Here is a 16,212-nt window from a genome sequence, read left to right as displayed (position 1 = left end):
TGACACAGTTCAACCCACAAGAGGGAGTGGGTAATGGGCACTGAGGAGGAATTGATTAAAGGCGTGGAGTGGAGAATGCTAACCAGGGTATGTCTGTCTGTCTGTCTTCCTTCCTTCTTTTTTTCTTTCTTTCTAGATTTTATTTTTTTTTAATTAAATATAAGGTATCATTTGCTTCAGGGACAGGTCTGTGAATCATCAGTCTTAGAGACAAAGGGAAAGAGAGAGAGCATGAGAGCACGAGCAGGGGGGATGGGCATAAGGAGGAGAAGCAGACTCCAGGCTCAGCAGGGAGCCCAACCCAAAGCTTGATCTCAGGGCCCGTGGATCATGACCTGAGCTGAAGTCAGGCATTTAGCCTACTCAGCCACCCAGGCACTCCCAGAGTCTGTCTTTCTAAGTCACCCAGAAGTCCTAAGTGTTCAAGCTGCAAACCATGTACGGCTTGCAAATCTCTGACATGCAACTAGAGTTCAGGATGCTTGAAGGTTCTTTTCTTTGGGGGCCTGAGGGATAGATTTAGCATTTACTTTGAATTATTAATATGCATTACAGGATCTGCTTGTTCAATGATTTGCATTTGTTTTTCCCGTGATGTTATTATTAGTCACCCTTTCTCCCTGAGACAAGAATAATGACCATCACAATGACAGCGTGCAATGAAGTGTTGGGGGAAACACAGCAGGACCCCCCAGATCACAGCTGGCACTCCCAGAAGTGGAGGGACCGTGGAAGTGCTTCCTTAGGCTGCAGGGTCCCTTTATGCCTCTGACCTTGCCTTGCACTAAGAAGTACTGAAGGATGTAGGGAAACCACAAAGACAAGGGACGCTAGAAATAAACATGCTATCCCAGTGAGGTTTACAGGGGTGAGCAGCGGAAGGCGAGTCCTCCTAAGGGCACTGCAGCAGCCCACGTCTCAGCCAGCCACAGCCAGAGCTCCGCAGACATTTGGTCTCCCCTGCCGTGGCCTCTGGGCTTCAGCACAACCAGGTGCTTCATGGTCTAGGACAAGGGGAAGGCTGTCAGAATCCTCACAGCCAGTGTCTTTAGTCACTTACGGCCATCCTGTGGCCACGAGAGAAGAGTGAAGGTTTGCACAGCACCCCAGCTCAGGTTAGTTTGATGGGCTTATATTGAGGCTCGTTCTGTGCCAAGCTCTGGGGCAAGAAGAATGAATCAGAAGTGACCTCTGTCCCAAGAGAACTCAGAGTCTTGTGGCGGAGATAGACGTGTTAGCAGGTTATGGGGATGTCATGGAAAATGCTCCAAAAATGTGCCATGTGGAGGGTCATGAGCACACAGGTTGCCTCCTCCAGCCTCGGAGGCCTCAGAGAAGGCTTTCTGGAAGAGGTAACCCAGAGCTGAGCCTTAAAAGATTATGTCAACCAGGCCGAGAATGAGATAAAAAGCATTCTAGGAAAAGAAAACAAAGTGTTTTCTTTGTGGGGTGAGGGGACCTCAGGACAGCTGGAGAAGCTATACACAAGCATCAGGGCCAGCTACATAAAGGAAAGTTCTCTGCTAAAAATCTGGTATGTGGTCTTATTCCTAACACTTAGGTATTTGAAACACATGTTCTGACACTCATCCGCATGCCCTGTTCTCTTTCTCTCCATACCTTCCTGGTCCCTCCATCAGGCTCTGCCTCCATACCAGCCTCTCCCTTTTGGTCATAGGGATCCTCTGCTTCCTCTCCCTCTGCTTCCTCATTCTCTCCGTTTGTCCCTCACAGCGACAAAACAGTGGAGCGGAGATAGAGGCCGCATACATGGGCTTCAAAGGCAGAGAGAAGCCGAGCCTGCCCTTCTGAGTTAGAGGGGGTTCCTTTCTCAGGACACTCCTGGGCACGACAGAATCTGTAAGCTCTTTGGTTTGAATCTGGTCCTATTGCCTCCCTGCAAGGTGTGGCCTCCTCTTGACACCCTATAACCAAGGATACAGAATGCAAAGAAACTCAAGAGGAAAAGCAGGCTGGTACACAGAAGCATTTGGATATACAGCTTTTAGTTTACTGGTGTGGGTCTTCCAGGCAGGCGGGAGTCCCCTCAGCCTCCACTTCCCTCCGTGACCTTGACATCCATATCCCCTGTGTCTGCACAGGACCCACATCGCCACCTCCAGGGCTCCTGGCTGAGAAATCTGTGCTCCCCAGGCACAGTCTCTCTCCTGCTCTGCTCCCCCCCTCCCCCCGCACTCCTGAAATGACCTGTCTGCCATCGTCTTCACCTCCTCCCTTCTGGGTGCACAGAATGAGACATCCCTCCCCTCCGTGGCCATTCACCACCAGTCCCTCTCTCTTTGGCCTTCTGGGAGATCTTGCCTGTCTGCCCTCTTCTCTCCCTCCTGTGTTAGGTCCTTCTCTTCAACCCATAAACATGTTCATTCTAAAGCAAACCATGATGCGCATTCACCGCCAGCTTCAACTCAGTCCCTCTCCTCCCCTTCCTTTCCAGGTTCCTGGGGAGATGGATCTTCCTGGAAGATCTGCTTCCATATCTCCAATTTGTTGAACTGTGCCATCTGACTACTGGTCTCCTCACTCTACTCAAGTTTTCTTATGAAGGTCACCAGTGACTTCTTTTTGCAAAATGAGCGGGTCTTTGTCAAATGTCATCTCATGGCCTCTGTCATGTATGACATTGCATGCAAGGCCTTCCATGATCCAGGTCCTCCTACCTCCCCATCTTCACTACTCCCAAGGCCACATTTTTATGCTCTAACAGCACTAACTTGCTGCGGCTCATCCTGCTTATCTCTCTAGTTGACCTGTACTTGGGCTGTGCCCTTTTCTCGGGATTCCTTGTTCTTCATCTCATTCCTCCTTGACTGGCCAACACTACTCATCCTTTAGGACCAGGTGTGTGTGTATCATCTCTTGCAGGCATGCCTTGTGCTGTCCCCAGGCTGAATCTGGTGCCTGTGCATCTGTTTATCTTTATCATTGTTTTTATCAGGTGATGTTATTAGTATTGATTTATGGACTTCACTCTGCCATGAGCCCTGTGCTTTATTCCAGCATTTAACACAGTGCCTGGCACACAGTGGTGCCAAATGAATAAATAAATCCTTCCTAGACAAATATTCATAGAAGAGGAGATAGTCGACTTGCAATGTGAAGGGTAAACATTGCCCCATAGAGAGGAAGGACAAGGGGAGGGGCATCATTGCTGGGTTAGGTCGGACTCCCTAGAGGCAGAATCTGACTTGGGGATTCCTGGGAAAGTGAGAGAAGCCCCAGAGGAAGATAGTTCAGCAAGGATGTTGTCTGAGCTGGAGACCAGCTTCAGCCTAGGCCACCAGGAGCTCTGGCACATGACCTTCACACAGAGTTGATCCCCTGGTTCCCTGTATGGGTCTGTCATTGGCCAAGGGCTACCCTTGGGGTGGAAGGGGGCAATGGAGTAGAATCATAACCTTCCGGGCTTCCAATAGGCCAAGACCACTGCCCACAGTCAACGATGATGGAGGATGAGGTCTCCGGATAGGATCCAGAAAGAACCATCACACTTTCAGCAAAGGAAATGGCATGCAGCAAAAGACCAGCACAACTTGGTCCATCTGGGGAAAGGCAAAGTGTTGGGTATTGCTGGACTAGGGGAAGTAAGTGAGTTGGGTCCGAGAGATATGGGGGCAGGCCCTGGAGAACCCTCTTTGGGATCTGCTGAGTGTATGAGACATTTGATTCAAGCTATAGAGAGGGTTTGAAGAATTGGATTGATGGCTTTTAATTGCATTAAAAGATGCTGGAGTAGCAGCAGTGAGTGAAGGGAGGAGAAGGGCAACATCAGAGCAGGTAGACCAGGTGGGAGAATACTCAGTAGTCAGGGTCAAGGTGGTGAGGGCCAGAACCACAGCAGTAGCAGTGTGGTTGGGGGGTGTCGGATAAGGGGGGTGGAGATTAAGGTCAGAAGGGAAGGCGTTTCTGGTCAGGGAGCAGTGTTAGAACACCCCCAGAAGAGCACCCACCTGCCTCTCTGGAGAAGACAACCTGCCCTCCTGGACCTCACAGTAGTCTTATTTTCTGTCTCATACCCACACAGCCAAGGGCTATAGGATTTGGCTCATCTGAATCAAAATAGGGCAGTGCAAGGGCAATGCAGTTCTGGGGTTGTATGTTAAGGGATTTCCTTGTTTTACAAATAAAAAATATATGAGAGGGCCCTTTCAGTGGCAAGGGCCCTTTCAGTGTGGGGCATTGCGCTGGGCATCCGGTGGGGAGCGAGGGGGAAGATGGATATAAAGATCAATAAAGTGTGGTTCCTGCCCTCATGATCTTGTAGGCAAGACAGAAATGTAGACAACTGACCATGATGTAAGGCTGATTGTGATGTTGCTTCAACGGTGGGGCCACACAGGCTTGAACTTGGCCAAAGGTGAACAAGAGCACAAATATAAATAACATTCTGGTTGCCCGGATGAGGGAGTGATTAATTCTCACCACAGGCTCGAACAGTCTTGCTTTATAGAAAAAAGCGACATCTGAGCAGGGTCTGGGGGCAGGAGGGTGGTTGATGGGTGAAGAGTGGTGTTCCAGGTAGGAGGGACAGCAAAGTCAAATCATTCCTCCGGGGGAAAAAAAATCCCAAAGGAATGAATAAATTGGGGTTTACCTAAAACCGATCCACCATACAGCTGGAAATAGGAGCACTGGAGTTCTACAGTTTGGTATTTTAGTCTAAACTTTAATTGAATTCTTATTCCCCTCTCATTACTTTGGAGAAAACAGTTTGAACTCCTGGGGGAAATAATGCTATGTAAACAGAAGGCATCGAAATAAATAGGTGTATTAGTGCACAAAGGATAGTCATTTAAGTCTGCTCAGATCCTAATAATAATAGTTGACTGACATAAATGACACTACTTGCCAAGATTACGTTCAACCTATTCCAACCCCCCTTTGGGGCTGCGGCTCTCGAGCCGGATCGTTTGGAGAGGTGGGTGTTCTCTGGGCACACCTCATTTCTCTACTGCAACCCTCTCTCTCCTGTAGGTCAACAATGAACGCTTATATCTGCCCCTGAAGCTGGGACATGGGAAAATAAATATCTTTTCCTTTGGCTTCCACGTGGTGGTGGAGACAGAGTTCGGCCTCAAGGTCGTGTATGACTGGAAGAGCTTCCTGTCGGTCACGGTCCCCAGGAGCATGCAGAACAGCACAGTGGGCCTGTGTGGCCGCTATAACAGCGACCCCGAAGATGATCTGGAGATGCCCATGGGTCTGCTTGCTTCCAGCGTCAACGAGTTTGGGCAGAGCTGGGTGCAGAGAGACACCTTCTGCCAGGTTGGCTGCGGGGACCGCTGCCCTTCCTGCGCCAAGGTGGAAGGGTTCTCCAAGGTGCAACAGCTGTGCAGCCTAATCCCCAACCAGAACGCCGGCTTCGCCAAGTGTCACAGCAAAGTGAACCCCACCTTCTTCTATAAGAACTGCCTGTTTGACTCCTGCATCGATGGGGGCGCCGTGCAGACCGCCTGCAGCTGGCTGCAGAACTATGCCAGCACCTGCCAGACTCAGGGGATCGCCGTGACCAGCTGGAGGAATTACACATCCTGCTGTGAGTCCTCCCCTGTCCCTCTCTCCCGGTACCTGGTTTCTGCGGGTGGCCCAGGAGTCCAACTCCGTAGATGTTCATGGAGCAGAGCCCTCTCAGGATACATATGCATTTGGAATTGAGTTTGATCTCTGAAACAAGATACACAACCTCCCAGAGCCTCCATTTCCCTATCCATAAAATGGGAATAATACCCTTTATTTCATGTGTTGCTCTAGAGATTAAATAAGATCACGTACATAGAGCACAGAGCACCACCGATGGCATTTGGACTCAGCAAGGGCACAATACACTTTTAAGAAAGGACTAATGGGGGAAGAGTGAGTTAGTCAGATAGTTACTTTGTTCTAGAACCTCATAGGTGCATCATGGTGCTGGTAATTTACGTGTTTTCTCTAAGCATGCTGTAGTGTTGGATTCATATATGTCATGTATCAGTCTTTGTGTTTATGAAACATAGCAGGATGTTAAAAGCATGAGAAAAAAGAATTAGAACCCCTGGATTCAAGCCTTGCTCTGTCCTTAAACGCTGGTGTGACCTTGGAGCAATTTGCTTTTCCACCCTGGTTCTTAGTTTCCCCCTGATGATGCTTTGATAATGTCGCTGCCTATACCCTTTATGCTACAGAAACATCCAGAGGATCAAATTAGGTAATTGAAAGCATACCACATTGTATGCATGCCAAGTGCTGTTGTTGTTATATTAATGGCTTGTTCTGAGCCAAGCCCAGTGCTAAACACTTTATCAACATTATCTCGTTTATTCTCCTCAATAACCCAATTAGTCAGGGAGAAACAGAGACTCAGAGGAGTTAAATAACTTGCCTAAGGTCATACAATCTCAGTGGCAAACTCAGGATTCGACCTTCTCACCCCAAAGCTCACGCTGTCAACTCGTATACATTGTACTGGTGTGTTATGAACTGGAGTAATTCGCCTGCATTGAGCACATCATAAAAGGAAAAGATGGGGCGGAGAAACCACTAGCGGTCTTTGGCCAGGCTGCCTCGGTCCATTTTCCCATCTCCATCTCATTAACGACAGCAAATCTCTTCTAGGCCTCGCTGTATGAAAAGCTTATCAATGGATGCTGAATGCACAGAACTCTGTATGAGTGACTCAGTGGGGGTCTCAGAAAATAAACTCCCTTTCCACACTGGAAAAGGGGGGAATGTTGACGAAAACCCAGAAACAGGGTTGTAGTTTAAGGCCACCACGGCTGGTTTGCATTCCACACAACTGGATTCATGTAGCTAGTGGGGGAAGGGCGGGAGGAAGTAGGGAGAGGGAGGGAGAGGTGCCGATACCATTTCAGCCAGGCTTGGTCCCTGAGGAGGCCAGCGGGAGTCACTGTCCAAACTAATTGGCCTCTGGTGACTTCAATGAAATAAATATGCTTATAAAAAAGTCAGGATCTGGATAAGTCCCCAGAGCTACTCTGGATTCATTGGGGTCAGCACCATGGAGCCAGAGAGCTTGCCTTCACCTAAATCAGAAAACCAGGCTTTGGACCTAGGGAGCTAGATGTGGTGCGGGATGGGGAACTCTGCTGGGAAAGAGACCAAGAGACTGCCTGCTTCCTCTTGAGACTTACAGTAAGGAGGCCTCTCTTTTCCTGTAGCCAGGTCGTGGTGGCTGAACTGCTCCCTGGGCAGCTGGGATGGGGGTCAGGGCATAGTGGGTGCTAGAACCATGCTCCTAGCTGCTATGCACAGGGAAATCATAGACAAGAACTGTTTTTAGAGGGGGGTAATGTCATTAACACTCACGTTAAATGCCAGGTCTCAATTTTTGTCACTCATGGTAAGGAAAAGAAATTGTGTGGGGAAGCCCCTTTCTTACCCGAGAGGAAGACAGCGCCCCTGCCTCTATCAAGCTTGGACCTGTAGAACTAAAAACAATGCATTTTTTCTGGGGAAACAGTTTTGAAAAGGCAGACTCTTCAGGATATGAAGACCATTTTTTCTTGTTCTTCTGCCTCCTCAAAGTTCTGCACAGACATGGGTTGCCTCCTTTATATATACCAATGGGGAGCTCTATCCAAGGCACTCAGAGCAGAGTCTGTCCTGCTTCACCCTTGGCCTTGGGCCACATCCCTGCCTAGACCAGCTGCCTGCCAAGATCAGTTAAAGCTCCCCTGACCTTGGCATTTCAGGATGGGGGCAAAGATCCAAAAGAGAGCTCCTGGGGAGATAGATGCTGATAGTGGCTGGGGGAAAAAAAAGAAATGCTAAAATAAGAGAAAAAATTATACTTTAAAGAAGGTATGTGGGTGGGGATGGGGGGCGGGCGCAGTTGGAGGCAGCTGAGTTTTCCATTTTGAATTTCAGAAGCAGAGAAAAACTGCAGGAGACTGAGTCCTAACTCAGGCATTCCATCTGAGAGACTGGTGAACACAGAAAGCCTGTCTTCAACAGGGTGGTTTGTAACCGTATGGAACGTGGTGGAATGTCTGAGAAGCGAGGGCGGGGTTCTCGGCCCCCGGCCCCCCAGAATTAATCCAATTCAACACTCATATGTCAAAATACGAGAAATGGTGTTTTCAGGAAGAAATGGGGTAATACAGAATGGTCTTTTAAACTTACCCCTTATTGGTGACAAGACAGAATGCTGTTGTTTTTCAATGATATTGGCTATTCCTATCAATGGGATAATTTATTACCCAATTACCGTATTTGTAAATGCTTTGGAAAGCTTCTCCACCCAAGTTGAACAAATAGGTTTAGACGGGGAGAGGGAGGTCTGTTGTCTTAATTACTAAGCCCTCCTTAAAATTCATTCAGCTGAGTCTGTCCTTTCTTCAGCCCCTTCATGGGGGACTTAAATTAGCATTGTAGATGGTGAGTGAGCATACAGTAAGCCATAGGCGAGGAAGACCGTAAACGCCTAGCAGTGACTTGGCTCTATGTGCCCGACACTATTCTACATGCGATATGAGTCCTCGCTCATGTTCTCCACCCAGCCACCCCGTAAAGCAGGCGCTATTAATAGTCCCATTTTCTAGAGGAGGAAAGTGAAGCTCTGAGAAATGCTGGAACTTTCCCAAGGAAAGTGGCTACAGCCAGTGCTCCTTCCACTGGGCACTGCTGCCTCTCTGACCCTGGGAGGACCAGGGACCCGGGGGACTGGAGACCCTCCGCCCGACACTGCAGGGTCTTACAGGACCTCTGCACAGGATCAGGTCTGTGGAGGCTGTCTTCCAACTTGCGTGGGCCGCTGTGAGAATTAAGTGGGCTGATGTCTCATCATTCATGCCACGCTGTGCGTGACACCTGGCGAGTGCTCAGACAGAGCTGAGTGTCATTTTCATTTTCCCTTTCTTATTCAGAGTCCTGGATCCCAAGTCTGGTAATTAGGGGTTCTCTCACAGATTTCTCTGCAGATCCATTAAATTCTTCTCCTAATACAACTGTTCCCACCATAATAGCAGAAGCTGTCCTTGAAGTACCAGGCAGTGGACTAGGAGCTTTGCAAAATACACCTCATTTTCTCTTAACAACTACTTGGTGAGGGAGATATGAGCTGCCCTTGACAGAGGAGGAAACGGGCTTCGAAAAAGTAGGTACCTATCCAGGTGATAGTGCTAATTAGCGCCAGATCTAGGGCTCAAACCAGTCAGCTCAATTCCACAGCCCTTGTCCACTGCATTGTATTTCATCACTTTTCGGGGCAATCCATGCCTCCTTTCCCCCTGCCCCCAAAGCACAAAGGCTAAATCCATCAGTGTACTGGCCACGACAAGAGCCACATTTGTGACCACAGTGGAAATCCAAGGGTAGAGCCATCATCCCCCACAGCTCTCATACTTCATTGGGGTGGCAAAAATCAATATTAAGAATTTTAAAGTTTGTACTCAAGAATCTAATGTTTATTAATCCTACCTCCCCTGTTCTTGGGACTGTTTTGGGTGTCACAGAAGAACCCAAAGTACAAAATAGGTTAGAGTCTAGTTGGGGAAATGGGGCCAGCATACTTGGGACAATGAGCATTTCGAAATAGCTGGTGTGTCTTCTCAGATAGTAAAATGTATTGTAGAGCTTCAGCAACAAAACCGAATTAATGCTGGGACATCAACCAGTGGGAAGATGAGAAAAATCCAGAAATAGGCCCAAACATTAAAAGAGAAATTAGTATTCCATAACGCAGGCATTTCAAATTACTGGGGAAAAATGTATTCTTTAATAAATAGGCAAGGGACAAAGGACAAGTAGAAGGGGGAAATAGCTAAATCCCCGCTTTACTTCTCACCCAAAAATAAAATCCAAACAGAATCAAGATCAAACATAAAAATGTCAGTTATAACAGTACTAGGAGAAGACAAAGGCATTTTTGTTCTCATGTTTGGTAATCTTGCAACAGAGAGGGCCTTTCTAAGCAAAATGCCCAAAGCGAGAAGAAAAGCCTGATAAATTTGATACCTTTTAAAATTTAAATTTCTATATGACAAAAACATAATCAAATACAGGTTCCCCTCCAACCTGCCAAAAAAGAAGCAATTTAAAAGCCAACAGTAAATACTTTGTAACACAAGACAGACAAAAGTCTATTTTTAATTTTTAAAAAGCTTTTACAATGTAATACAAAAATCCAACACCATAAAATGCACAGAGGACATGGAAAAGAAATTCACAGAGGGAAACATACATACAAATGGATTATAAACAAGTGAAAGGCTGATCAAAGAATGCAAACTAAGTAAGGATATAGTAATTTTTTTCAATTTTTTTATTGCGGTAAAATATACAGAACATAACATTTACATTCTTAACTTTTTTTAAACTCATTTTTAAGTTCAGTGACATTAAATACTCACATTATGTATTCACATTGCTGTGCAACCTCCACCACCACCCCTCTCCAGAACCATTTTTATCTTGCAAAACTGAAGCTTTATGCCCATGAAACACTAACTCCTCGTGCCCCACCCATCCAAGCACCTGGCAGCCTACTGTTCTGTTTCCTATGGCTATGAACTTGAAGACTTTGGATACCTTCTCTAAGTGGAATCACACAGCATCTGTCTGTTTGAGTAGCTTATTTCACGTAGCATAATGTCCTCAAGGTTCATTTATGCTGTGGTATATTGCAGAATGCCCTTCCTTTTTAAGGCTGACTAATATTTCATTGTGTGGATATACCACATTGGCTTTTCTATTCATCCATCCAGTGATGCTTGGATGGCTTTCATATTTTAGCCATTGTGAAAAAGGTGGCTATGAACATAGGCGTATAAAGGTCTCTCTGAGAAACTTTTTTTCAAATTTTTTGAGCATATATCTAGAAGTGGAATTGCTGGATCACATGATAATTCTATTTTTAATTTTTTGAGGAGCTGCTATATTGCTTCCCACAGCGACTGCACTATTTTCCATTCCTACCAAACTGGCCAAGGGTTCCAATTTCTCTGCACCTTTGCCAACACTGGGTTTTCTGAGATTTTTTAAATAGTAGCCATCCTACTGAGTGTGAGGTGGTTTCTCATGGTAGTTTTGATATTTATTTCCCTGATGATTAGTGATATTGAGCATATTTCCATGTGCTTAATGGCCATTCGCGTATCATCCTCTTTGGAGAAATGTCTATTGAAGTCCTTTGTCCATTTTTGAATTGACTTTTTGTTGTTGTGGTTGAGTTGAGTTTTATGAGTTCTCTATATATTCAGGGTAGTAATCCTATATATATGAGATTGAGATATGTATATATTATATTTATGTATGACATTTAACCTTATGCATTTCTAAGGATCAGAGGTTTGGTGCTACACACTCAGCAAGGATGTGTGAAAATAAACCTCTTCATGTAGTGCTGGTAGGAGGATGAATTCACGTAGCCTCTTTAGAGGGCAATTGGGTTGCATCTATCAAAAATTTAAACATAGGAACCCTTTGACCCAGTAATTCCACTTCCAGGGTTTTATTATACAGAGTCATTTACTCATGAGGTCAAAGATATATGTCTATGGATGTTCACCGCAGCATCATCATAAACAGACAATACACATACCAGGTAACAGTGCAAAAACAGTAATTCAAGGGTAATGGAAGGAATACTGTCATGAAAAAGCAATGAGCGGGAAAATATGTATATTATGCTCCCACTCATGTGAAAAAATGGGAATGGAATACACACATGCATGCATGTGTGCACACACACACACACCTGGGTACTTCTATATGCATAGAAGATTTCTAGAAGATTCTACTCTAATTTGTTACCAGAGGTTGCTTTTCTGTTGCACTTTTACTTGTATGGCTTCCATTGTCTACCACAGGCAGGTAGTACCTTCTACATTAAATGTTTAAAAAAAATCTAGATCATGGTATTGGTTACATGAATCTATACACGTAAAATGCATGCAAAAAAGTCCAATTTTACCATTAGGTAATATAAAAAATAAAATGTGCCCCAAATGTATACTGTATGTGGTATAGAGAAGTTCCCACATGATAGTACTTGTGCTTTTCATATACGTTGATTAAAATAATAGCTTCTATAGAACTTTCCAGCAAACCTGTCTTTAAAGATTGGCTAACACTGAGCGTTTACGTGCTAAGCACTGTCCAGGCACGCAGACTCACAGAATTCCTGACCCCCCAGGCCGTGAAGTCGGTGCCAGAAGTGTGTGCATTTCACAGGGAAGCAGCTGGGCCCAGAGAGGCTGGGTAACTGGCTTCAGTGTCCTGCAGCTCGCCCCAGACGCCCGCTCTTCTCCAGGACCCTCACTGCCTTCCCCAGGAGCGTCCACACGCATCTGAAAATGGTAGAGCGTAGTTCACACCCACACGCGCCGCACACTTGCCTCCTCAGAAATCCAGGGGTCGGGCACCCCGTTACGGACAGTATATGTATTCCTGGCTTCGAAAAGATTCTGCGTTAGTTCTGGGGTGAAGGCCAGTTGCCATTGGTGTAAGGGTCGGGGGCGCTCCGCCCGCGAGAGGGGGCTCCCCCACAGAGGGCACGAGGAGGGCACGCATAAGGGACAATGCGAGCATGGAGCGCCCCGGAAAGCATGGGGGCGCCCGACTGAAGCCCAGACACACGTGAGGAGGGGGATGGGGCGTGGAGGCCACAGGTCAGAGTGAGCCCCCAAAACAGGGCTGAGTAGAACACAAAGAGTACGGGAGGGAACCCCAGGAACCGCATCCGTTTGCGGCCCAGCATTTAAGCGGGAGGGAGGCGGAGGGAGGCTTCCCGGAAGCAGAGGGGCCGCGGGAGAGGCTGCGCGCGCACTCCCCGCCGGGCTGCGCCTCCCCCAGCGCCGGAAGCCGCGGCCGCAGGCGCGAGGCCTGACGGGTGTGTGCGCCTTGTATTGCAGCCGTCACCTGCCCGCCCAACAGCCACTACGAGAGCTGCGTGAGCGTGTGCCAGCCGCGCTGCGCCGCCATCCGCCTCAAGAGCGACTGCAACCACTACTGCGTGGAGGGCTGCCAGTGCGACGCGGGCTACGTGCTCGACGGCCGGAGCTGCATCCCGCCGCACAGCTGCGGCTGCTACGCCGACGGCAAGTACTACGAGGTAGGCCCGCCCGCCGCGTCCGCCCGCCAGCTCCCCCGGTTCGCGAGAGATGGTGCCTCTCTGTGGGACCACGAGGGCAGGTCGGGTGAGGCCCCGGCTCGCGGAGCCGCCGACGGGACAAGGCGCTGGGGCCTCCCTGCCCGCCTGGCCCCGGCACCGGCGAGCCTCCCGCGCTGGCCCACGCTCTCCGCGGGCATTTGGGTCTCTGCCCCCGCGGTGCCTTCTCCAGGCCCTTCCTTCCCTGACCCGTGAATCTCGGTGAGCGCTTCCGAGGCGGCCGTAGTGGGGAAATACGACGGCTGGCATCCGACATTGTAGCTGTCTCAGATGAGGACATTTTTAACCGGAAAATACGGCGCTCGAGGCCAAGAGGAATGGCCTTCGTTCTTCGGGCTACTGAAGTGCCGCGAAAGCGTGTGAAGGCCGCCATCTCCTCGTGGCCGTTTGTCACTCCGGGACCGTCCCCAGAGAGTTCTGTCTGGACTGTTCAGTGCTGTTGTCCCCTCCCCCACTTCTGCCCTCCGCTTCCCTCTCTGGGGGGACTTCAGCGGAGAGCCGAAGAAGTCGCCCTTCGCAGACATCACTCCTTAGGACCTTCCGCGACAGCTCCCTGAATCATGCACGTTCTGTGCTTTAAAACCTTTCTTTATGTGCCCTATACCAAGCTAGAAAAGGCCTGCCCTGGAGAAAGTGCTTTGTCTGTGGTCCTGCCTCAAGCCGGGTCTCTGCTTCGGTGACGTGCCCGTCTTCTGCTGGCGAGGAGACCGGTAACAACTGCAAGTACCTGCAAGTACGGAGTATCTGCTCCCGCAGATCTCGGCGTTGGAGGTGCTGCCGGGGACGACAAAGCATGTCCCCCGCCTTGAGGAACTTGAACGTCTGTTCAGGAGAAACAGGCACTTTAAAGAACAAGAGAACGATGACAAAATAACACATCAACGAGTGAAAAATCACACCCTACAGAACTCATCAATTTTAAATGAAAAAGAATTGCAGCACTTAAAAAAAAAATCTAATTGAAACGTCTGGATTGGAAATAAATTAGGCAAAAAATAAAGAATGTCTCCTTTTTGTAAAAATGTATCACCTCGTTCAAGAACCACCAGGTTGAATTTATTCTGAGAGTAAATAAAAGAGAGGGAATGTGGAGGTTGCTTTAGGTTCACGGTCAGTGGGAAATCGGCTTCAGTGTCCAAAGACAATGCAGAAGATTAGAAAACAATCAAGGAAGACTTCCGGAGAGAGGTGAGTTTAGCTCTTACAAATACTGCCTATTTGAAAGGCAAAGGCAGAACACGTGAGAAAAAAATAAGGTGTTCCTTTTCTCATGGTCTCAGAGGAGAAATAACCAGACTCAAAGCTGAAAAAGCCCTCTTGCAATCTCTGCTCCCTGGTCCGGAGACTTTACTGGCATGTCTGCATCCATTAGGGGTGCCTTGCCCCCCTCAGCAGGGATGTTGCGTGTCTGTGGCATCATGGAATGGAGCCGGGTTTGAGCATCACTGAAGCACACCGCTGGTGGTGGGGCACTGAGCAAACTGTGTCATTGCCCTGAACTTTGGGTGCCCCATCCATGAAATGTAGCTACTAATACCAGTTCTGTACAGTTGTTGTACAAATAATGTCCACCAGGTGCCTCACCTTGTGCCTGGCACCAAGCAGCCCAATAATCGGGAGATCCTATTGTGTTCGTTGTTTTTATTCCCTTGAGTAACATTTTGTCAAAAAAAAAAATCCAGGCATGTTAATGAAATGATGCATATAAAAGCCCTTGGAACACTCAGGAAACGCAGGTACAGCTCTCCGAGGCTATTAGCACTATAAACATGATTATCCGATTTTCATCAGTCAGTGGGATTTGACAACGGTTTCTATCTGGTAAGTAGCAAACTCACAGAACAAATAATCCACATCTCCTTGCCACCATTCAAACAAGCTTGGGGGCCTGTTTATACAACACATTTCTTTGGAAATAAAGGGAGAACACATCTAGCCATTAGCATGTAAGGTAATCACCCAGCTGTCATTGCCAGGTCTAATTAAGGTAAAGGAAGCCGCACTGGGCCCAGTGACTCCCCTGTGAAGCTAGCTTCATGATCAAGTTCTCCTGTGGGATGAGTTATTTACCCTTTATCATATCCACATATGCCAGGTTATTTTTCTCTTTCTGCCCATGTAATGTCTGACTTCTTATCAGAGAGAGGCCAGACCATCCACTCAATTATTTTGCAAATCTGATAAGAGAAATGAAGTCAATTTGCAAGGCGGCTGGCACCCGAAATATTTTTCAGGTCTGGAAGGAGAGAAGACTTGGTTCCAGGAATGAGTTTACTTTTAGGATGAAAGAAATAGTGGCATCTTGACATGCACTGCACTGGGGAAACTTGTCCTGGAGATCTCGTTCTCTATTTACCTTCAAATCCGAGTCATATCTGTTTGTCATAGTCGGAATTTTGATAAGTCTATCCTTGAAGCTGGACAGTGACCAGACAGCAGAAGCCTTCTTGTGCCTAGTTCAAACATCTTCTCTGGAGAGTGCTGTGCTGGTCAATTGAATTAGTGCCTAGACCGTGGTCTTAGGACCAGGTCTACTTGTTGAGACCACACCCCACCTGGACAATCATGACCAATTTCCAACAGTTCCCCGGAGTTCTCAATCTAGAACAAGGGCAAGTTCAAGAGCACAGATTCCACCAAATACAACTGGATCTACAGACAATTGCTTGTTTGGGGAAGAATAGGAAATTACAGGCTGCCACCATGGGGGATAGGCTTTGCTACAGGTATTTTATGTAACTATATAATTTCTCACCTTCTCAAAGAGGATGAATGGCTCTTCTCCAGTAAGAACAGTAGCTACAATTTATTGAGTGCCTACGCTATGCCTGGAAACATGCCTTATAATTTAATCTTCACAGCTGCCCTGTAAGACTGTATTATTACCTTCAATTGACAGCTGAGCCAAGGAAGGTTCCGGAAGGCTGGTAGTGCTCCTCAGAGTGGACACGGAGGGTCCAGGGCTGGGACTGAAACCCAGAATCTCCCTGTTCTCTAGATTTCTCCCTTCAGAACACGAAGGAATGGAGGTCCTTGCCACTGCAGTAAATTCCAAGTAGATAGGTATAAAGACAAAGTTTGGAATGGCC

General features: G+C 47.6%; 1 protein-coding gene across 1 annotated transcript in view; it reads left to right on the top strand.

The window, feature by feature from the left end:
- Positions 1-16,212, top strand: part of LOC101683242 (alpha-tectorin) — a 65,215-nt gene that overhangs the window by 31,272 nt on the left and 17,731 nt on the right. The window contains exons 10-11 of the mRNA XM_045080423.1: positions 4,993-5,554; positions 12,867-13,066. Of these exons, the coding sequence (XP_044936358.1) occupies positions 4,993-5,554; positions 12,867-13,066 (762 nt within the window). The remainder of the gene's footprint in view (positions 1-4,992; positions 5,555-12,866; positions 13,067-16,212) is intronic.

This window comes from Mustela putorius, unplaced genomic scaffold, assembly GCF_011764305.1.
Source record: "Mustela putorius furo isolate JIRA1106 unplaced genomic scaffold, ASM1176430v1.1 tig00000460_pilon_pilon_pilon, whole genome shotgun sequence".
Taxonomy (NCBI): Eukaryota; Metazoa; Chordata; class Mammalia; order Carnivora; family Mustelidae; genus Mustela; species Mustela putorius.
Note: the sequence above shows the minus strand (reverse complement) of the source record. Positions and strands in the feature narration are given on the sequence as shown.